This window comes from Silurus meridionalis, chromosome 25 (assembly GCF_014805685.1).
Source record: "Silurus meridionalis isolate SWU-2019-XX chromosome 25, ASM1480568v1, whole genome shotgun sequence".
NCBI lineage: Eukaryota > Metazoa > Chordata > Actinopteri > Siluriformes > Siluridae > Silurus > Silurus meridionalis.
Genome location: NC_060908.1, coordinates 12,321,678 through 12,346,500, shown reverse-complemented (window position 1 = coordinate 12,346,500; position 24,823 = coordinate 12,321,678). Strand labels below are relative to the sequence as shown.

At 40.0% G+C, this 24,823-nt stretch overlaps 1 protein-coding gene across 8 annotated transcripts in view; it reads right to left on the bottom strand.

Moving 5' to 3' along the window:
- specc1 (sperm antigen with calponin homology and coiled-coil domains 1) overlaps nucleotides 1–24,401 on the bottom strand; it is a 99,288-nt gene extending 74,887 nt beyond the window's left edge. For 2 of the 8 annotated variants that reach the window (XM_046839892.1, XM_046839901.1), the window contains exons 1-2: nucleotides 5,091–5,228; nucleotides 915–1,104 (exon numbers count right to left, since the gene is read on the bottom strand). In XM_046839892.1, coding sequence (XP_046695848.1) covers nucleotides 915–1,070 — 156 coding nt within the window. In that variant the 5' untranslated portion in view covers nucleotides 1,071–1,104; nucleotides 5,091–5,228. Of the gene's footprint in view, nucleotides 1–914; nucleotides 1,105–4,549; nucleotides 4,646–5,090; nucleotides 5,229–12,700; nucleotides 12,722–13,281; nucleotides 13,425–23,839; nucleotides 23,996–24,096; nucleotides 24,118–24,326 lie in introns of those variants that run through there. The other 6 variants (XM_046839896.1, XM_046839898.1, XM_046839894.1 and 3 more) reach the window with 6 other exon arrangements.
- Between the last annotated feature and the right edge of the window lie 422 nt (nucleotides 24,402–24,823).

The window sequence follows — 24,823 nt, the reverse complement described above, 5'->3', positions numbered from 1 at the left end:
TTTGTGTCGGGTTCCCTCCAAGGCTTCTTCCTGAGAGCGTTTTTGCTTCAACTCGTCCATTTGTCTGAACGTGTGGTTTTTGGTTTTAAAACAGACTTGACGTCTGAATTTCTGCGAAGCTGCTTTCGCTACCTTAAAATCGCTGAACAGCTCAAAGGGAATTGAAATGAATTCTTGCTGTAATAACTGTACTGGCTCAGCTCAAGGTCGGGGTGGACACATGCAGCAGCCAGTTTTAATCTTCGAGATTGCAGGCACCTGTCAAATGCAATTTATAAACGACTATGAATTCACTCCCGGCTCCATACGTTGCACTCGGTTTTCATTCTGATGCCTGATGTCCTGGTTTCAAAAAACTTACGGCGTTAAATCAACTATGATATTGGGCTATGAATGTTTTTATGTTCTTACCTGCATATACAATCTAATCTGTACTTGTATCTAATAGCAAGTCACTTGACTCTGTCCTCTACTGGGTTCACTGTTTTTATTTACCTCATTTTCCCATTATATCGTGCAGAATATTCAGGTTTAATGTGTGTTTGTTTACATCTTATAAAAGCGTGTACATGTTGAATCTGAACCATATCACAAGCTTTTTAATACCCACTGTATCCTGCGTATAAAACAATGACTCGTGACTAAGCTGCTTTCTTTCTCTACTTATCCACTTCCTTTTTTTCCTTCTCTCTCTTTCTTATTTCTTTTGACTACGTGTAAATCTCCACTTACACCCTCATTTGTAATGGGTTTTGCCTTTGGCTTGTGCCTTATGCACATGGCGTAAAATATTTTCACACTACGAACCACTATGATTTTTAAGTTTGTATAATAAGTACGTAAAACTTTTTTTGCATTGGAGGATGAAGCAGTTTTAAAGTTTTGCTTATGTTTTTGTCTCTCAGATTTCTCACCCGGCTGAGTCGCAGGTCCGAGGCGATGGTGCTGGACGATCGGGACGTCTTCATCATTGTTGAGCCGCTTGTGTGGCCGATGGAGGATGGCAGCCGGCCCCGCTCTGGAGCTCCCGTCTTGGGCAGCGCCACCTTGGTGGTGCCCCCTCTCAACATGATTCTCTCCTTTTACTGGGGTTCCTCACTTGGGCTGTGAACATAGAAAACAGGGTGTGTTTAGAAACAAGAAAAAAAATAAGTTCTGCAATTCTCTCGAAACGAAAAGGAGGAAAATGCACAAAAAAAAAAAAGAAACACAAACTGGCACAGAAGGAATAAAAATATATATAAAATATGGAGGAAGTGAAAAACCAAAAAGATACTTAGGGAAGTGTGGAAAAAGAGGAAATGTGTTTAAGTATTTGTATCAGTGACTCCTATCAGTGACACGAGTACTTGCACCAACACACCTCAAAGTCAATGTGGAGAGCTTACGCAAAATCCAATGTTGGCTTCAACAACGTTAGAGTTCTCCTAAAAGACACTGAACTCAGGACACATTAGTGCACTTAGGGAAGGTAATGTGAGAAAAGTGGACTGACTGCTATTCTCTGGAGAGGCGTAAGTGCTCTTTACTACAGAAAAGCAATAGACTGGAGAACAAAGGGAAGAGAAAGTGTGTTCTCATTGGTTTCATTGATTTGACTGATGGTGAGGTGAAAAGGTACACAGACCCAGTTAGTAACAGCTGGCATCTCTAGAGACGTGAAGTTCAGAGACTAGGAAAAAGCACTGGTGCACTCGGTTATTTGGAGTTTTTTTTTTGCTGAGCATGCATGAAACGAAACCTGGAGGTATTCCGCTTTGATTCTGGCTAAAAAACAATCATGATAATGTAAATTGTGTCATTTTTATTTATATAGAATCAGATTTTGGATTGCATAACCAAACGCACACGCATTTCTACTTGACCTAAGGTCAAAGTGATGAGGCGACACATCACTCCATTAGTCATGAGTGTCTCTGCAATCGAGAGTCTAGTATACAACAGACACATGGTCGAGCGAGCTTCTAGTGTTTTGAAACACAGATGGAGAGAGAAAGGAAGGGCTAAGATTTCTCCAAACCCTCAAAACTGTTGTCCAAACATTCAAAGGCAAAAACATCCACTTTGGGCCTTTACACCCTTCACCATTCATGAAACAAGGAAAGGTACGATAATATCGCAATTGTTGGTTAACGATGTGCAAAAAGAAAACACTTTTTCATGTTACAGTTTTATTCCAAAATGGATCATTATTTGAATCAAAATTCTACAAACAATACCCCATAATGACAACATGAAAGATGTGTTAAAAATCTTTGCAAATGTAATAAAAATAAAAAATATCACAAGCATTAACAGCCTTTGCCATAACACTCAAAATTGAGCTCAGGTGCATCCTGTTTTCACTGATCATCCTTGAGATGTTTCTACAACTTGCTAGAGTCCACCTGTGGTAGATATAGTTGATTGGACATGATTTGGAAAGGCACACACCGGTCTATAGAAGGTCCCAAAGATAACAGTGCATGTCAGAGCACAAAGTAAGCCTTAAACTACAAGGAATTGTCTGTAGACCTCAAAGACAGGATTGTATCGAGGCTCACAATGAGCACAGTAGCATAAAAGGAAGAAGCTTGAAAACACCAGGACTCCCTAGAGCCAAACTGAGCGATTGGGGAGAAGGGCCTTAGTCTTGAAGGTGACCAAAAACCCTATTGTCACTCTGAAAGAGCTCCAGCATTTATCTGTGGAGAGAGGAGAACTTCCAGAAGAACTACTATCTCTGCAGCACTCCAACAAACAGGCCTGTATGGTAGTATGGCTAGACTGAAGCCACGCCTCATGACAGCCTGCCTTTAGTTTGCCAAAAGGCACCTGAAAAACTCTCAGACCTTGAGAAACAAAGATTATACTCTTTGGCCTGAATGCCAAGCATCATGTCTCGAGAAAACCAGGCACCGCTTATCATCTGGCCAATACCATCCCTACAGTAAAGCATGGTGGTGGCAGCATCATGCTCTGGGGATGTTTTTCAGTGGAGGAACTGGGAGACTGGTCAGGATCGAGGAAAAGATGAATGCAGCAATGTACATAAACATTATTGATAAAATCTTGCTCCAGAGCGCTCTGGACCTTAGACTGGGGTGACGGTTCATCTTTCAACAACAACAACAACCCTAAGCACACAGACAAGACGTAAATAAGGAGTGGCTACAGGACGTGAATGTCCTTAAGTAGCCCAGCAGGAGCCCAGATTGGACCCCAAGTGAACATCTCTGGAGAGATCTGAAAATGGCTGTGCACCGATGCTCCCCAACCAACCTGATGGAGCTTGAAAGTTTCTGCAAAGAAGAATGGGAAAAATTGCCCAAGTAGACGTGCCAAGCTTGTAGCATCAAACTGTATCAAACAATGCATTGTACTTATACTAGTGAACATACCTGTATAGATAACATATTACATCTGGGCTGAGGAAAATATAGAGACAAGACCATATGCAGTAAAACAGGCCTTTTTCTTTGCCTTCTCAAGTTTTTGCTTTAAAAACCTGGATTTAAATCACCTTTATAAAACACTTATAATAAAATCAAATATTATTTTTTTGTTATCACCTACATTATAATCAGATTTTTGATACAATTTCGTGCTTCAAACTTTGTGGCAACAGTTCGGGGAAGAAGTACACCACAGGTATTTGGCCATATAGTACATATAATACTATGCAATTTAGAAATCTGACCTTAAACAGTTAAATCTATATCTGTCTTAAAAAATAGAACACAATGTGCTCAACTCATGTTCAGCAGTTACCCTGCGTGCACAACTCTCAGTTTGGGCAACGTTGCAAAAACATCATATGCTGTGTACTTCATGGGAAGCACAAATTGCAGCCTCCAAACGCTGCTGTCGTGCTATATTAAGATATTGGTCGCTATGGCACCCTGTGGATTGCAACATTCTGAGCACTTGTTTTTGGAAATGCTAAAACATCTTTGACAGATTCACTTGAACAAACCCCTATTACACTTTGAAATAACAGTGCAGTGCCTTTCCACCTATATTTCAGGCATCTGTTTTCATGTAGAGAAACAATCAATATATAATATTCATACAAGTACATAGTCGATATACTGTGTGTAAACTAATTTTGCCAGAAATTGGGAGTACTGGCGTATGCCATCACAAACTTACACAGCCTGTTGCTATTCTTAGAAAAACAAAATTTGTTAAATCCTGATATCTTGGGAAGTTACAGCTCCAGAATTAAGCGGAATAAAAACTTGTTTTAGTGTTTTGAATGATTGCTTTCGATCAATTTTAAGTGGCTGTTAAAGACTTTAGGATATTTATTAAATGGTTCGTCAAATGATTCCGTCAACAATTCAACAATTCATGCTTTTTTACAGCATTAAAAGGAATCTGAAGGCCCCTGACATCTGGTTATAGGCAACAGAACTGTCATTGAAGCCAAACTTGTTCAATTGTTCCAAAAAGCTTCTCAAATCCATGTTTATTAAGGAAGCTGCTCATTTAACAAATGGATAGCTCGAGTTTTACCTGATCTGTCATAATTGAACATACAATACTAAAGCAAATGCTGAAGTCTTACCATGTAGGTACACGTGATACAAAAGCTCTGATACTCCTTAATCCTGGGCACAGACGGCAATAATAGTAGCAATGTTTCAGTGTTGTAGATTGGGCTTCACTTAATAACTAGCTTTTAACTTCCTGCTAGTGTTTTTATTTAAGGAAGAGAGGGAGGAAGCAAGTCATGACTAACACTGCTCTCGGTTTTTAAGCCTGGTCTTACAGGACAGAAAAACACAATGGCTTAAATATCACGTTGCTTCATCATGTCCGCATTAGTAGAAGTTAAGGAAAAAACATTTGATGTATTAGTATAAAAGCACAATTGCTGCTTACAGTGTTGTTGCTGAAAGAATATCCAGACAGTGTTCAGACAATGACTAAAGGATGTGAAACTATAGACGGGGAAATGAAAAAAAAAGGCTGCTAAATGCAGAAATTGCCAAGTCCTTGAGTTACAACCCGTATGTACTAGAGATGACGCTTAGAAACTCCACATAATTTAAATTAGATATTAGGTGTGCGCTTGACAGAATCAGAACGCATTGAGATGTACTTACTGAAAGCTGTGAGCTGCTGGCTCCTCTCTGTGTAAATACCCTTGCTTCAGCTTGTCAGACTAGCAGACAGTCCCATAACACATAACACAGCCCACAGAGCCACGAGATACGGCTGCATGCCATGTCTACCTCCTCACCCTGAGTAGGATCCGGAAGCAGGCAGCGAGTAGAGAGTTTTACAGCAAGAGCGTGAAAGAGAGAAAAGAGAGAGAGAGAGAGAGAGAGAGAGAGAGAGAGAGAGAGAGAGAGATTGCTGAGGTTTGGGAGGTTTCAGCTACTTTCAAACCGTTTCCTTTATCAGGTCTGAAACAGACAGCACATGAACAACAGTCCTGCTACTAGTCCATATTATCCTCTTCAGAAACATAATTGCCTTGTGGGCAGTGTCATGACCAAACAACACCACTTTAATATTAATGAATAAACATTTATTTATTTAAGTACATGTCCTTAAGTACTATCACCTTTGAACACAGCTGGATAAGATGCATTAAAACTGTTTGGATGTGGTGTGTTGGTCATTAAAACTATATACCAGGCAAGTACACTGCAATTAGACACAAATCACCAGTCCCAGACCGTCTGAGCACCGTGGCCTCGGTCCAGTTCTAGTTGAAATCTAGCACGGTTTGATTGCAGTGGAAAAGTGATTTCGATCCTAAATCAATCTAACTGCAGAAAGTGAACTAAGCATGCTGTGTATTTTGGGGTTCGAGACACATTCCTGTGTTAAATGTGCGCTGCTAAACTGAGCCATGAGGTGCAAAATCAGCCAAAGGACAAAACTTAAAAAATGAAAAGTGTTCTAAAGTTATGGCAAAAACAAATAGGTGATGGGGAGACAAAATGTTATAAATTGGGAATCTCCATAATTTTCTCTGAGCTCAGGTGTTTTTCGTGATTTTTTATTTACTAGGAACCTCTAATGATTTGTTTCAGCCAATTCTTCCTGTTTAATGATGTGATTCCAGAAAAAACAGAAACAAAGCATATAGCAAAGTATGAAAATAAAAAATAATAAAATATTTTGAATGACCAGGCATAACCTTATGGCATCAGAATATTGAGCTATAAAGTGAATAACACTGATTATCTCTTCATCATGGCACCTGTTAGTGGGTGGTATATATTAGACACTAAGTGAACATTTTGTCCTCAACGATGATGTGTTAAAAGCCGGAAAAATGGGGGCAAGCGTAAGGATTAGAGCGAGTTTGACAGGGCCACATTTTTATGCCTTGAAGACTGGAATGGAGCATCTCCAAAACTGCAGCTCTTGTGGCGTGTTCCAGGTCTGCAGTGGTCAGTATCTATTAAAAGTGGTCCAAAGAAAGAAGCAGTGGTGAACCGGTGACAGGTTTAAGAGCGACTGAACTCATTAATAAACGTGGAGAGCGAAGTCTGGCCTGTGTGATCTGATTCAACAGGCGAGCTCCTGTAGCTCAAATTGCTGAAGAAGTTAATGCTGTTGACGCTCGATGGGTTTCAGGACTGTTTTAGCAGCAAAAGGGGGACCGACACAATATTAGGCAGGTGGTCAGAATGTTATGCCTGATCAGTGGTCATAAAGTTACACCTGGTGGGTGTAAAAAAGTTAGAAGAATCTGTCAATCTGACAAGTGGACAGCACTAAACATGCACTACCTAGGATGAATGAGACCAGATCCACTTGGACTTGAGCTTGGACATTTTACATACATTACAATAATCAAATCTCTGGCTGGGACCTCTTTTTGTATGCACTCTTTGTCATCTAAATGGGAGGATGCAAATACAGATTCCATTCATTTTTATAGTCTACTAGACGCATCCAACACAAAATGCACACATACAATACACTCAGATTCAGAAGTTTGGGTTTTGACATGTACTTAACATGAACCTCACCTCATAATATATTAATACAAAAGAATTTCAAATGCTGTTACCTAATGAATGTCTCCAGGCTGAATATCCGCCATATAGAGCACAAGCAGAGAAAAGATGACGGGAAAGTCTCTGTTTTTAGTCATGTTTACATCGCTGACTCCCTTTTTCTCATCCACATTAGCTATATTTCTTTTTTGCCTTCTGCCTGCTCAGTGTTAGCTTCGTAAACTAGCCTACGCCTGTTGTAGGTTCGATGGGCTGATGGGCACGCAACGAGAAGAAATAATATCGATCATGTCACCGAATAGATTACGACTAAAGTAACGAGTCTTGTTTGAAAATGTAAGAAGTAGAAAGTAGAGATATTTGTGAAAAAATGTAATGAGTGAAAGCAAAAAGTTGTCCAGAAAGAGTGTTAAACCAGTAAAACCTATTTAAGTACAGTAATGAAGTATTTGTGCTTCATTATTTCCCACCGCTGCTCAGTATATATACATGATATCTGAGAATAGAGTTGAGGCTGTAGCCCTGTGCATTGTGGTTTAGTTCGCTGTGGGGGAATTTATTATTTTTAATCACAGTGCACTGAAGGCTCTCCTGCTGTGTATTGATGAAATGTATTTCTTAAAGAAAGCCTGCGTGGGATCGGTTTGGTACTGATTGGGGTTTGTGTGATGTCTGAAAGCAAACAACGTGTGAAAAGCCGAACAAAAAAGCCAAAGCCGAAGCCACAGGCTGACGGATTTTTTTATCAGTTGAAAAACGTTTTTGCGTTTAACCCTTACCAACACCATAATCAATCATAGAAGAAAAGGAGAGGAGAGGAGAAGGGAATGGAAACAGAAAAGTGTTGTTTTTGCAATTCGGAGTGAAAAGCAGTTTGTGGCTAACTGCAAACACGGAACCAAGACTCAACACACCCCTCCGCCCGTTTCTCCTCCCGCGGTTAATGAGTGAGAAATCTGAAAAGATCTTTATGAGCCACGTCCTGTTTCGAGAACTGCTTTGAACAAAATACATGCTTTCTGTCCAACCTCTTAGGACACTCTGTCTTTCTAACAAGGAGTTTAATAAAAGAGAAAGCGCATTGAACTAATTAGACCGTTGCTCATAATTGCAAAATCGGGTTAAAGGAGTTCCCATGCCCAGACGGCAATGACGTCTTTAATTAGGCTTTTATTTAGCTCTGCCACATGTGCATTCACTGACGGATGAGAACAGCTGTGGTTCAGCACTCTATATAGAGTAGTTTATTTGAAATGTCAGCTCTCTGCTGTGACAGCACTGAGTCCGCAACTCTTAATCTCACATTCTGAACGAACAGAAGAGAGTGAAGCAGCTTGGATAATGCAGGGCGGTGCGGTGGGAATGAGGCCAGTCCGACGCAGCCGCTCTGGACACAGCCACCTGTCGTGTGTTACAAAAAAAAGACTTAACACAAGTAGGCCGAGGAAAGTGGGCTCGTGGCTCGGTATGCACTCGGCTTGTGTTGTTTCCTTGTTACACATTGTAGAGCATGAAATAAATTGTTGGATATAGTGGTGGTCTTTCCTTGACTGGACTGTATAAAATGACTGGGTGGTCTTTTTCCTTTTTTTTAAAATAAATAAACGTATGAGTAGGTTTGCAAAGGGACGGAAAATACCTGGTAAATTCACGATAAATTTCCGGAAACTTTGCATGGGAATTTTTGAACAATTTTAGAAATATAAGTTGGAAACTTACCCGGAATTTTTGTGAATTTATAAGAATTAATTAGAAATAAATAAAACATGAATAGAAACATTTAGGTTTTTTTCATAAGCGGACATGTATGCAAACTAATACAGATAAAAAAGTTAGTTAGTATAACTTTGTTGCACAATAGCAAAAGTTTGAAACATAAATTGATCTAAGATTTATGTATGTTATGTGAATACTCGCCAAGATGGACATTGTTTACATTATTTTGTTTGCAGGATTCAAGAAATGATCTGTGTTATGTTTAACAGTGCGTGTAGGGGGCGTGGCCTCAGTAGCGCTGCGGTAAGTGTGCTGTGTGCATGTGATTGATGAATGTGCAGAGTAGAAATTCAACTGAAATTGCATTTAATCTGGTTGTTTCATCCAAGATTATCCTGCAAGATATTTATTTCAACTACATTTCACAGGCTAACCTACAATTTTGTAAATTCCTAATTTATTCCAATTAATCCCCATAGAAAGTTTCCAGGTTTGAAAATTCAGGGAATTTCGCAACCCTTCATATGATTCAGAGAGCATCGTCAAATATGATTACCCCACTGAAAGAATATTGTTTGTTTTTTAAAGCACACCACTACTACTACTACTACTACTACTACTACTACTATCGTTTACTCGAGTGAGATATCAAAGCTGAGGCGTAAAGGATAGCGCTAGCATTCAGCGTTACTACACTACACCACACAACACAATTCCAGCGTGGAAGAATGACTCTCTATTCTCTATGACGTAGGCCGCATCATTTCTGAAAGAGCTGTTTGAAATCCCTGCAGCCTACGGACAATGGTATTCTCCTGAGTCTCATTCCGGGAAAGAAAATGCACAAAAAAGCAAATGCAGCCACGGGGCTGCGTCATTTTGGTTTGTAAAATCTTTTTTTTTTTACACACATAAAACTCTATAAACCGAAGAAATCCTCTGCAAATCTATTCAGGTTCTTTATCTGTTTTCCAGCCATGGTGCTTGGCTCAAAAATAGCTGCCTCCCACATGACGAATGAAGAATCGAATAGTTTTCTGCAGCCTTGCACAGCCAACGCCATCGCTGAAAGCCGACACATCGTCGACTTTTCAGGGTCTCACTGTTCGTGCTTGCATCTGTCGCTCTTTTTTGCTAGCAGCTGTGGCTTGAAGCCGAGAGGGGGACGATGGCTCCTACCCAGGAAAAAAATCCCATTATAATGGCGGAGGAAGGTCGTGTTACTGAAGTGCGATACCATATTAAATGTCAAACAAAGAAACAAGAGTAGTGTTGCTGTAATCGTTCCTCAACCATATATACCACAGAGGGCATTTTAGGGTACAAGGCTTAGCTACTATTAAAACAAGGCTTTTCTGTCAAAAACAATACTTTCCAGCATCAATGAAACCAAGATTAGACCTATAAATACCAGAATTTGTGCTCAAGACTAAATAAATGCTGACAAAAACGGATGCGAGCGGCAACTGGATGTGACAGCGCCTCTCCAAAAGCAACATAAACTAGACGGTTCCTAGACGGCTTTATTTGGGCAAGAATTAGCCACAAGAGAGCACTATGTGTTGTGCAAACTCTGCGTCTGTGACTAAGTAACGTTACACCACGTCAGCAAGGCTTCAGCATCTGTATTCCACCTGGCTTTGCTCATGTGAATGAGTGTGTGTGCGTGTGCACGTCGATATTCTGGCGGGTAAAGTGCCAAGTCATGAAGGCTGGAGTCATAAAGCTGAAACAGGATGTCTTGAGCTCCCACCCCTTTCTCCCCTGTGGTTACAACTTTTCCAGCATCCCCTCTGATCTCTTGCAAAATGTGAAAGTAGCGGAAACTAGCGAGGGCTCGCACTAAGAGCGCGCTGCAAGCACGCGACCAGCGAGCGTATCACTGCATAGCATCTTAGCGTGAATCATCGATCAAGAAGCATTGACTGTCTTTTAAATGACATTGAAACTTATGAATAGTATGTTTAATCCATGTGAAATGAGTGTGTTAGCGAGGATTTCTTTGAACCCGAAACACAATCTGGGAGCAAATTTACTTTAGAACAAATGGACAAATCGCCTGCATCTTATAAAGAATCTTGTGCTTTCAGATCAACCAGCGAGTGGAAATGGTGGAATGTCATTGTTCACCTACGTCCATTACTAAAATCACAGATTTTAAAAATGCAATGCCTTCAGAATGCATACAAATGAACACACCCAAGAAGCCGTCTGCCAAATGTTTTGTCTCGGGAGAGCAAACTTCGCCCGAAATGCCAACCTACTGTACCTAAACAGTTTCCTCTCAAATGGAAAGTGCACCGCTTTTTCACAGCTTGAAAGAAAACTAGTCAAATTCGAGCACTTTTTATTAAAAATAAAGAAGGTAACTGACACTTGACACTGCAGTGAATTTACACCAGGATTTCACTCGTCAAACGCTTCGGTGTCACATGATTGAGAGGATTGTTTTGCAGTACCTAAGCAGCCAGACAACCAACAGGTTCTTCAGATAGAAATATGTCAAATCAGCAGAGGTGGAAAAAGTAATAAAATATTCTACTCAAGTAAAAGTACTGTTACTTAAATAAAATGTTCCTTAACAGTGGGGGGTCAGGTGGGGGTTTCTAGTGTAGTTCAAAAAGGATGAGGGAATATAAATCTCAAACTAGTTTTCAGTTGAAGGAACACCTTTTCAAATTATAGTGTATTAATGATGATAACAATCAATTAAATACTAATAACAAAAAACAGTACAGTTTATGACCTGCAATAATGCAAAAAAATTAAAATAATCAAAAAAAATGAGAGATAATGAGAGAAGTAGATTCCAGGGTGCAGGGTATATTTAAATTTTTTTACTCAGTAACGGAAATGATTTAAAATGTAGTACAAGTATAATATTTCAAACAAAACATATTTTATTAAAAGTTAAATTTCTGATTTTAAAACTACTTTTAAAAAGTAAAAGTACACAAAAAACTCAATTACAATAAATTTTATTGTAGTATGTAGTATTATTATAACTAATATTGTAGTCGGAACTTTTCTGCAATATAATATACATATAAAAAAAATAGAAAAATCTCAAATATTTTCTTATTTTTACTTTAATCTTTACTTTGATCGTTTACTGCGAGCAACTGCAACCAAACTATTTCCCTATGGGATCAATAAAGTTTTCTAAATCTGATAACACGAGAAAATGTACTGTAATTCGTTATTTTCCACCTCTGAAGATCAGTAGCCGAATGTTTGCTCTGGGAGGTCGGTGTTAATGACACTTTTACAGAAAGTCACCCAGGCTGCCTCTGATTTGCACACCAAGTATGCAATCCACTTCCTGTGCACATTCCAGTGTCCTCCAACCCGCTCCAACCCAAATACAGCCAGCACAGGCATCTACCACAGGAATCAAGATTGAGCTTCAATCAAGTGAACAGCATCGTCGATCAGAAACCCTTTCCCGTGGCCTGGACATGGAGAGAACCTGCACGGGAAATGCTGTGTATATCATATCAGCTGCCATGTAACCTGATGCAGCTTCTGCACCACTTAGATCAGAATGATCTAGTGACAAAACGAATGACATTTCAGTGTCGCCCGTCATGGATTAGAATTCAATACCGTAAAACGCAATTTACCAAACGTTTGGCAATTTAAAGTGAATATATCTGGAATTTTACCTTCCACAAAATGACCAGAAAACAAGCTTAGCAAGAACGTATCTTGTTGACATGGTGGTACCTTTTTTTTTTTTTTTTTTTTTTATTCTTAAAAAAAAAAAAAGAATTGAGCTAATGCCGGGCGAACACTGTGCGATTTTTACAGGTCTTTTGCAATGTTGCTTGTCAGACTGTACAAACATGATCCCCATGTCACACTGTGGGATGTCAGTTGTCAGAATTTGTTTTGTACGATGACACAATAATTTTTTTACGTCAACAATCCGTAACACGAAACGGTAGCTAGCAGCAGACAAAAACCATCTGGAGCATTTGTTTTGTTCATGACATGCATTGATAATAAAAACAACATACAAACACTCCTTTTCCCTCCATAACTCGTTTCAACATTTTCCCTGAGGTGGTTTGAAGTTGTCGCGCTAATGGTGTCATCGGGTTCTGCGCTCCTATTGGTTCTTGGTTTGACGGTCGCAGTAGCAGTCGCACTGCAGGAAAGTCTCAGAAATCTTCTGACACTGGTGGGAAAAAAAGATTTATCTGCTGTGTCGAATGCTGAAACATTTCAAACCAGAGACCAAAGACTAGAGATTTTAGCCCCCGGATTATAGGAATCATTAAGAATTTGTCTCAGACGATCAAATTGTAGCCGAAATCACACACCTGGCTTGAGTTTCTACAAAATAGAGATGGTGTTCAAGAGGACTTGGTTATGAGAGAAACTCCTAGCGTAACTGTAGGTCGCATATTTTGCCCACGCAGCTTGTCCTTAAAATAAACATGAGAGGAATTTTCATGCATACTTACTAGCCCACAGTGGAATATGACATCCTCACATTGTGCCTACAATACAACAACTAAACTTTGCCACGATACACGCCAGAAAAAGAGCGCGGAAATTAAAGCCGCTAGGGAATAAAGAGAAAGAAATCAGATACCTTTGGCTGATCGTCCGTGAACCACCACAACAAATTATCCTAAGAGCGCTGATTTTCTCTGATCAGCAAAGAGTGTGAAGTGGATATGTGGTCTCTATCTTCTTCTCTCTCTCTCTCTCTCTCTCTCTCTCTCTCTCTCTCTCTCTCTGTGTGAACGAATGAAGAACGCTAAAATCGCAACACATCCCCTCTCCCTGCAGTCCTTATCTCTGCAATTAGAAACAGCATTGAAGGGAAGGAACATGCCGGGTTCTCCTGGGCACTGAGGTACAGATCTGCCCTGTTATTCCCAATCTTGAGAGAGAGAGAGAGAGAGAGAGAGAGAGAGAGATCTAAAACACTCCAATAGAAAATAGGTCATCCTACATTATGTGAAATCAAACTCAATAATGGGTTACGGATTAAGAAAAACGGAAAAAAAGATTATTTCACAACAAAAAACCCACCAAACTTCGTAACTAAAGCTGATTATGTCTGATTATGTCTAATTTCAGCTTTAGACCTGATTGCAGAAGACCTGCTGATACTGATCGTGTTGAATACAAATGATCGTTTAATAACAATGAAGCAATACAAGCGATTTGAACAAGAATATCTCATCAGCGATCACACTAGACCTGCAAACTTCATCTAGGTTGAATTAAGTTCCTCACTTAATCAGTCACTCTATTGATTCTTGATCGATTTATATCTCTATCTATCAGCGTTACACATTACTTATTTACATATTTGCCACACAATAAAAACGAAGATGTGGAAGACTCTATAAATGCACTCACAAAGGAAATCTTGCTCTAAACAAGGATGACAGTACACCACACTCCTACTCCTGACTGAACATCTGGATTGGCTTATACAGAAATGAGAAAAGCCATCAGAAAATAAATGTTAAATGTTCTTGACCCATTGATATTACCATAGAATAATTATTCTTGAAAAAAATGGTTCATTTGTGGTCTGATCTATAAAAGTAGTAGTCGAAGAGCCAGAAATGTGACATGTATTCGTGTAAATGTGTGAAATCTGCATTTGTAAAGATGCCATTAGGACACTGCGTTAATCATCAGAATGTAGATTGGCCTCATTGCTCAACTCTGGCTGCAAGTAGCTTATTAGGGTTATAACATACTCTCCATTAGTTTGAGAAATTGCCAGCAGAAGGCTGCACGCAGAGTCACAGGGAGCACCAACCTTTATAAATCAGTGTGTCAAAAGACATCGTACGGGACTGGACTGCAACTGGTGCTATTCTGACCAACTCTTGTGTATAGAGACCTCCTGGTTAAATTCCACTTGAACGACACTGAATGATGTAACAGTGCCATTAAAGGTATGCTGATGACTGGTCTCTTTCATTAAATTGCATATGAACTAATTAATTAGTAAATCAACGCATTTGCATAAAAAAACACGGATAACGAATTAAAATTTCACAAAAAACTATTATGTGTAAATGGATATATATAAAATAATTCCCTAATATGAACCACAAATGAAAGGCTTTAAAATCACATATAATTATGACTTACTACAACATTAAATTATTGGATACTCTCTTAAGTTTATGATTTAAAAGAAAGCAATCCAGAAGCTATTCTAGACATTAGATATTATTAGATACTTGATATTCAATGAGGACAAAAGAAATGGCACCCTCTGAAAGGAGGACCAATTAGTGTGGGTCTGTAGTAGATGATGTACTGCAATTTTACCATTGCATTTTTTCAGCTTGCTGTGAGCCTCGTCTTTGACACTGTTTTTCAGCTGTACTATAAACAGACGTTAAGAGGTGACTAACATTTATCAACATACTCAACCAAAATATGCACACACAACTTTGATAAACGATTCGTAAATGAGGTCTATAGGAAAAATGTGTGTATTTTTTTCCTGTCCTAACCATATAATGAAATAGATGAAATAAGCAGTAGTGCTGCTAGGTTTCTGTCAGTGAACATGCTCAGCAAGACCTGCTACTTGATATGCTTAATTATGTCTAAGTAGCTGTAGAAATAACTTTAGAAATATTTAGCTTAAAGCTCAAATGAGGCAAGGTATCAGCCTTAATAAGCACAGTGCAGTGCAGTAGTTAGTAGTGGTATGATACACGGCTTGCATGTAGTGAGTGAGTTTAGCCTATATTAAATTCTGCTGCAGTGTTGCGTTGCAGGAGGAGGGAGAATAGCATGTAGGGCAATGCTAACACTGCAGCACACACAATAGAAAAGAGAAAGTTGTCTTTACGGCTAATTTAAAACCTGCACACAGATAGTGATGTGTAGACACATCTCAACAATGAATCTTTAGTTATAAAGCCACTATAAATCTTATAATCACTTCCTGATCATTACTATAATGTGTATTGTGTGAGTGCTGAATTTTACTTTTACTTGAACTAGAAGACCCAAACCTGTTCCAAACCTGCCCCTGTAGACAAAGCTGACCTCAACCCTATTAAACACCTTTGGGATGAATGTGAACACTGACTGCACCCCAGGCCCCCTCACATCACCTACATCAGCACCTGACTTTACAAACACTCTTATGTCTGAATGGGCACAAATCTCCACAAACACAATCCAAAATTTATTTAAAAATCTTCCAAAAAAAATGGAGGGAATTATAAGAGCAAATTGCAACTACATCTAACATCTAAATTGTGGTTCTCGATGCAGTTATCTGACGTCAAATAAGAACCAAACAACAAATGACAAAAACACAGTTGCATGACTACAAAAATGTCCCTTGAAACTGACTCCAAAAAGTCTGATAATTTTTCATTTTTATTTGTTTTTATTTGTGGTTGACACTATAGAAAACTTTCCTGCTCAACTTGGACTGGCAAACTGGGGTCTGAGTCACCTGATTATTTCAACACAATTGTTATTTTTTCACATGGTACTAGAACTCTCTCTTTACTTCCAGGTTACGTTATTTTGGAGCTTTGAATTGTTAATAATGTACAGCGTATATTTCATTACAGTGCAGTGAGGCAGAAAATGCACACACTCCTGAATGTAAAGGACATGAAAAACAGCTGATGTCCTCAGACACACACATCTGCCCTACTGATGACAACCCACAACCAATTTCCTTGCGCAGCCCCATTTTTTTTCCAGAGGCCTATTTATAGCCAGTCTGTTTCCCTTGAGTGTGCGAATATGTGTTTGTACATGCACTTCATTCAGTTTCTGTAATGAGCCCTGGAACAGGAAGTGGACGACATGACTGTGAAACAGATTTTCCCATCCATCGCTTATGAAAACAGTAAATGAGCACAAAGGATGAGTAGGGTTATCAATTGTTTCAACCATGTTTGAACACGTGCTTTAAAAGACTGGAAGCATTTACATTCGGATGGGAAACTTGCATGGCTCCTGATGCAAGCTAGTGGCTTTTACATGTGTTAAATTTACTTTTACTAAATCATTTATCATGTAATGTGAAAGCTACTGCATTTTTCTGGGTCATGAAGTTTAATTTAAAAGAAAAAGAAACCAAAAATCTGTTTACCTCAATATAATCCTTTTATAAATATGTTTTACTATATTTTCATAAAAAAATCCTCTCTTAGCTTCTAGGTTACAAATGCAACCCCGGTTCCCCAAGGGAACGAGATGCTGCGTCAACAATGCTTTGGGAACGACTCTGTGACCACACTCTGAACCACGTGTGTAATCTCTCGAACGTAAGCGCAGGATGATGCAGCGATCGGGAAGCCACAAAAGACCACGCTAGCTTCATAGAGGGAAGAAAGCACTCACAGGGATGCAGGAAGTGTGGCACCGAGACGCAGCGTCTCATTCCTTTGGGGAACCAGGGTTACATAAGTAACCTAGAGACGTTCCCCAAAGGAACTCGGGCTGCGTCAACAACGCTTTGGGAATGAGAGTACAACACCGCCAGATTGACAAATACCTGCCTAGTGTGGATGTGCACAGCTAGGTCGAAGGACTGAGGGGCCAGGACTGGCACTAAGGTCAAGGCTGTAAGACCTGGCAAAGGTCAGAGGGTGGGCCAGCAATGTAAATGTCCTCTGGAGAAACCCCAGAGGAAAAGGCCTTAGAGCCCACCCATTTTGGGTCGAGTAAGCCCTGACCCCAAAAGGAGCAGGAAGACCAGAGGACTATGAAGAGGAGATACCATCAACAATCCACCTTCTGATGGTCTGCTTGTCCACAGGAAAGCCCCTCTTATATGGACAGTAGCAAACAAAAGCTGGTACGACTTTCTCCACAGGGCCGTTCTGTGGACGTTTGTGTCTAGGGCTCATACTGGACACACGCGATAAAGGTTCTCCTGGTCGGAGTCCTGAAAGGGAGGATGATAGAATGTATGGAGCACAACTGGCCATTGGGCAAAAGAGGGCACCTTGGGAACATACTCTGGCCTGGGTTAGAGAAAGGCACTGGCCATGCCTGGGGTAAACTCCAGAAGAGAGGGGGCCACAGAAAGGGCCTGAAGGTCCCCAACTCTCTTCAGAGAAGAGACAGCCAGAAGAAACGCAGTCTTGACTGCGAGAAACCTCAAGGGCACCTCAAGGAAAGAATTCCAGTACTGGACCAAACGGGCAGTTTGGCAAACTGTTCTTGAAGAAATTCCAGCACTGGAGCAACCGGGCAGTTAACTGGATCTAACTGATGGTTCTGACACCATATAGTGAACAGGTGCCATTTTGGGGTATACAACGTCCTAGTGGTGGGAGCTCTGGACTGGAGAACAGTCTCTAAATCCTCGGCTGAGAAACCAGAGGCTAAAAGCTGTGCCACAGCCTTCACAAGAGAGAAGATCCCGCCTGAGAGGAATTTCCCAGGGAGGGTGTTCGAGAAGGGTTACCAGGTTTGCAAATCTTTTAAAGAAGACATGAGCACAGACCCCCCCGATGGTTGATGTAAGAGACCACGGATGTGTTGTCTGTATGGACTAGCACATGATGGCCCCTCAGGTCTGGAAAAAAATGCTTCAACGCTTCAGCGTTGGAGTGGTGCCCTGAAGCTGTTCTAGAGGCCTCTTGGGAGGCAGGGGGCCCTCCAAAGGTGATATGTTCCCAGGCGGAAGCTAAGGCAGGCACTCGCAGGAGACCGCTGTGCCCTGAAACACCAAGGGTGGCAGGGTTGACCAAACTATCTCCTGAGGGCACTGAGGAGAGGCCAGCACCATGTATTGAGGCGTAGGCCACCCCTCCCCAGAGGGGCCCCATAAAGGTCCTGACTGATCAGGACTTTTTTGTCGAAGCCCTCTTATTGAAGATGACGGTCTAGAGCCCCTAGCAGGAGGATTGAGAGTGGTGATGCTCTGTCTCTGGCAACAGCAACAGACACACGACACACAAACTGTGAGTATCCCCCGTGATGAAACAGGGCAAGGAGTAACACACAGCCTGAAGGATTGCTTACCTTTTCCCATTACCTTCTTAACTTTTTGGCTAGCATGAGAAGGAAGAACAAACACACAAAGCACTTTCTGAACAACAGAAGCTAGCATGCTCTCCACCGCATGTGCTTTTGTAGCTTCCAAGTCACTACGTCACTCCACCAGTAAGGTCACGCCCTTCTGTTGGACATGTGGTTCAGAGTGTGGTCACGCAGACGTTCCCAAAGCGTTGTTTACGCAGCTCAAGTTCCTGAAAGGGAACAGCTTTACACACTTTTGGAATTTGGACAGTTTGTTTCTCCAAACATTCAACTGAATTGCATCTTTTGTAAACCTTGTCAAAGGTCTTCTTAACAAGTTGGAGATTTCTTTCTGACCTTGCAATCCAGTTCATCCAAGAGCAGTTCATTAGGATTTAGGTGTGGTGACTGGGCAGGCCATTGCATGAAAGATAACACTCCATGCGACATTTTGCTCTTTAAATAACACAGACCTTGGATGTATGCTTCAGGTCATTATCTTGTTGTACAGTGAAGTTGGTTCTGATGAGCTGCAGTCCAGATGTAATTCTACGGCTTTGAAGAATGGAATTGTAGCCATGTTGCTTAAGGATTTCTTTCACTCGGAATGAGTCTCCAACATTTCCTGCTTCAAAACAACCCCAAACCATTAAGTTGCCAATGTTTTATTTTTTGACTGTAGGTGTGAGGGAGTCTTCCAGCAGGTCCAGCAGGTCTTACATTAGTCCACAGAACTTTTTTCCAGTAATTTACTGTCCGATACTTGAATATATATCTTCACTTAAACTAGAAAACCCAACACTGTCCCAGCATGACAATGCCCTTCTGCACAAAGCCAGCTCTATGAAGATATGGTTTACATGGGTTGAAAGTGTATGAAAGATCTTGAGTGGTCTGCTATAGTTCTCTGACCTCAACCCTACTGAACACCTTTTAAATTAACTGAGTGCACCCCACACCTCCACACCGTACATCAGCACCGGGCTTTACTAACATCCTTGTGGCTGAAAAAGCACAAATCTCCACAAGCACACTCCAAAATGTAGTGGAACATCTTCTCAGAAAAGTTTCAGGTTCAAATAACAGAAAATGGGGACTGGATGTGGAATGGGATATGTTCCAAAAGCACATATAAATGTTGTTATTGTTGGCCAGGTGTCCACAAACATTTTTCCATATAATGTATACATAGAGTATGGGATATAGATACAGAGTTCATAAGGTTGCATCACAGCACCCGGTAGTTCCCCATAAGGGCACATCTTAAAATACAACAGTTCTACACAGAGAATATGAAGGGTTTTTAAATCAGCCCTTCTTTTAAAAAGAGCAATGTCTCTTTTTTGACTACATAAAGCAGGAAGTGCTCAAGTGTCTAAAAGATGGTGATGGAGGTTAACACTCTCACGCACCTCAATTAATTAATAAGTCTTTTATTTCTAATTTAATCTGATGCCATAATTAAAAATCAGACAACTGATGCCTAGTTGAAAAGGAATAAGAATTGGATCAGCTGAATTCATTTGTTTCTATGCTGCTCATGTGCAGCCCTCTGTGACACAGCTCTGTGATACAGCTCCAACTAGGACAACATGTTCTAAGCAGAGTGCACAGCTCTCAGTGACACACTTCTAGCTATTTCCACTTCTTGGACAGCTTGGCTTGAGAAAGTAAAGGTTGTAATTACCTACAAACATAGCCGTCACAGAAGGGATGTTTTATATGACCTGTTTTTAGCTGTACTTCTGGTAAACTAAGTAAAAAAATTAAAATAATAATGAAATTTTCATTTCGCAATGAAACTTTAAAAACCTCGTGGTACTGTACTGTGAAACGCATGATGCCACTAGAGGGTCAAAACCGAAGCATTGTGGAATACTCATGAAGGGAGTTCACCTTCTTCATGACAGCTCACAAAATAGTGAAACTTGCCTCATCCCCCTACACCCACGCCCTCACACCCAGTGACTTCTTCTCCTCCATCACTTAAAGAAACCACTTCGTAGCAGATGTTTTAAAGACGATGACGAGGTGATTACCGAACCTTTCCTCAAGAGCCAAAAATAATTCTTCTTCAAAGATTGTCTCCTCCAGCTTATCCATCATTTGGAGAAATGTGTCGTCTTAGGTGGAGGATGTGTATTCTGTAACCTGAGGGTTGACTTGGCTTGACGACGATGTGACAGGCGTGGAGACAGTGTAGGGATCCAAATGCAGGCTTTATCAAAGAGAGTACTTAAACAGGCAGGGTCAACAACAGAAAACAGAAGTATCCCAGGATAGACAAAGGGTAATCCAAAACACAAGCTAAGGTCGTGGCAGGCAGCAACCAATCATTAACGTAAGTAAACAGTCTGAGGTCAAAACCGTGAAAACACTAAAGCGTGGAACATGAAACATGAAACATGAAATGTGGTCTACGTGGCAATATGAAACCTGGAACCATAGGCTGCCATAGACAAAACTAACATCCAGGAGTTTGTAATTAGTTCCCAGGCCAGGGTTTCTGGGAACTGTAGTCCAATGACTAGATTGGTAGCCGTGTTGCACTCTGGTGGTGAGTGGGAGGAATGACAGGGATCTGGAAACAAGAGATGATATATATACACAAACATCGTACACATATCTAGAATCCGAATATCTAAAATCCGAATTTTCCTTCAAGTGGAACTAAAGAGGCCTGTTATTCACATTATAAGAGAATAGACTATTCCCTTATTAGTGCAATGGATCTGGATGGTCTGTTTAGCCGTGGTTTCTGTTTTTCTTAATAAGCAAGAAAGAGGAGGTGCTACTGGGAAGGCTTGGCATGGTCTTTAATGCAATTACATTTCACCTTGCAGAAAGCTCTCAAAATGACAGAAGGTTATGTCTAAGCCTATTTTCTGCAGATGAATGACAAAAGTCCCACTGGATAAAAGCACAATAAAGACCAGAACACCAGAATTAGATGTGATGTTTATAGAAAAATGATCAACGATAGAATGGTGCAATGTGGCCAGACTTGAAGCAGAGTAAGTGTTACCACCCCTAAGCTGATTATCTTTCCATAATAGCGTCCTCCGAAATGTTTTATTCCTCCAACAACACGGCAATGCACAGACCAGTCATTCCTTTTCCAGTCTCACTCTGTTCTTCAAGTTGGTCTCTTATCATGGTGCTGAGAAACTGGTAAGAGCAGAGGTCATCGGCACTAAAGACTTTCACAGGGTGAAAAACATACTGAGCTTCACTGTTATTGATTTATAACCCGCGAACCAATCAGACTGAAAAATTCGGCAATGCTGCGGTATACTTAGAAACAGCGAGGTCGAAGCATGGCCCACACGCCTACATGGAGTTTATAAAGGAAAAGGATGCTCCAGTTGCTTCAGCCTATTTTAAATGGTTTAAAGCCCCCATGATGTTTATGAGCCCAGCATGTGGTTAGATTTGTTTCTATAAAAATAGCAGCCTTGTCATAACCCGAGTTCCATCTTGAACCCCTTCAGTGCCTATTAAAAAAATGAAATGGCAAGTTTTCACAGATGCTTTCAGTAAAACTACAAAGGGTGGCTACTGCTCCCTATTATTATAATAAGCAGCTTTAAAACAGAGCTATAAAAAAAATAAAACAGTGCATTTTGGCTTTGTCCCTTGTTCTGTGTTAGTGCATACGGTTACCAAAATAACATGCTTTCCAACAGAGTGTAATGAATAAATATCTACTGACAAATAAACCAAACGTTACCCCAACACTGCTACGATTGTCTTTAAAGAGTACGCTTGTTAATCGTCTCTATGCATCAATTTTCCATATTAGCACTGTAATTTAAGTCTGTTAGTTTACGTAGGCACTCGAAAATAGTCGTTCTATTCTAAATAAAATGGAAATAAACATTTTTTATTACAATAAATATATTAATAAGAGTAGGACTGATAATATCACAAATCTATTCATACATTAATACAGTATATCACGACGGCCTCCGGTATATAGTGCATTATTTAATTGTCTGTTCTACTTATTTTGTTGTTATATTATGTCTGTACTTTCTCCTGCACTGGAAGCTCCTGTCGATATTTTCAAATTCCTTGTGTGTGTAAACACACTTGGTTATAAAGCGATTTCTGATTCGGATTTTAGAATTTAGCTTTGTCACAGCTTGAGCTTAGGTGAGGTCCTGATTGTAAACAACACACCTCATCATATTAACAGGTTTTTCTTAATACACACGTCTATAGTAACCTACTTTCAGCACTTCTCACTCTAATGATGCCACCTGAACACAACATATCATTAATCAGCAATATCCGAAGGGCAAATTACACACAATCTCACACGCCTAGGGATAAAAATCGCCAACAAACCACACATTACAGAAAAAAGGACAAGTTTTTTACCTAAAAAAAGGCCTCAAATGTAGTGTCGAATATTTGCCTCTGCCAGCAAGCATGGCCATGTCCAACAAACCTGTTACCAAGTTTCTAATATTCTCATGGTTGTTTCTTTTGGGTTCTCCACTTTTACCTTATACATTAAAACAAATATAAAAAGTTGACTTACTACACTTAATTATCTGTAAATGTAAATGAGAGAGAGAGAGAGAGAGAGAGAGAGAGAGAGAGAGAGAGAGAGAGTGTGTGCGTGCGCGTGTGTGTGTGTGTGTGTGTGTGTGTGTGTGTGTGTGTGTGAGACTTGCATATAATTAAAATTATTTTGAGAGGGGAAAAAAAAATAATGAATTAATTAAAATTGCATTGTGTTTGCATTGTAAAGGTTCAATAACTGATTTGGATTTTTTTGTTTTGTTACATTTTTAGTTAAATAAATGCATAAATAAAATACATATAAAATTAATTAAGTAAATAAAATACACAAATAAGTAAATAAAATAAACTATATATATATATATATATATATATATATATATATATATATATATATATATATATACAGTATATATAAAAAATTGAGCACATCAATAAATAAAGCAATAAATAAAAACAAACAAAATAATTAATTAAATAAGGAAATGCAAAATAAATGAATAAACAAACAAACAAACACAAACAAACAAATAAATATACACTAATAAATCAAATGAGCACATAAATAAAATTGAATTAATAACCAAAAATAAATAAACAAACACAAACGAGTAAAGAAACAGGATCATATTCACCTGCAGTAAGTTGCTCTAAGCTGAAATTATATGGTGCAGGTTCTCTGCCTAGAAGTTTTAGAGGAACCCATGAATGAAACAGTGATGCAGCTCCTGGAGCTTTTACAGTGGAGATATTTCCCGCAGTCTCCCACACAGTCTGGTCTCTCCACATGAAACCGCGCCGCTGTGTGTGTGTGTGTGTGTGTGTGTGAGAGAGAGAGAGTGTAATGACAATATAAACCTCTCAGTATCTCAGATACAGTAATGAACATCACCTCGGTTTTCTCGCTAAAACCGGTTAATTCCGGTTCTTCATCTTCATCACACGACCTTTACAAACACACACACATAAAGTGGGCTGAAGTGAGTGTGAGCCGGTGTCACTGACGACCGGCATGACGCGACCATTTACCGAATTAAAACAGTCCGTATAAGTGGAAATACTTCAATTATTATCTTTAATCTTTTATGTATATTATTTTTTTCTGTACAAAACGAAGCCTACCTGCGTCGCGGACGTTGCAGATGCGCGCGCCGCAGCTCCCTGGCGATGCTCCGCGAGCGCGCTACCCCACTTAACGGCCGCCAGGTGGAGCGCGCGCGTCCGTGGTGTTGGCGGTGGTGGCGTCATAGGTTCACGTGCAAGCTGGGGAGTGTAGGCCGCGCGCCCGAGAACAACACAGACTACAGCGGGGACTGGAAGAGGGCTACAGCAAACAAACAAACAAACAAACAAAGTCCTACTTCCTGTAGTGATCTCGCGATTTCATATCAATTTGACTTATATTGAACATGCATTACATTAAAGATGCACTAGTTCTCAACACTAGGGCACATGTAAGCGAAAAGTCAAAAACAGTTGATTTGTGAGGTTTTGTTTTCTAAAATACAAATCAAATTGTACACTTCAACACAACCGAAATGAACACAACAATCTCTTCAAGGTGCCACAATGAAACCAAGAGCAAACAAGTCAGTCAAAAAATACATAGTAGTAAAGCG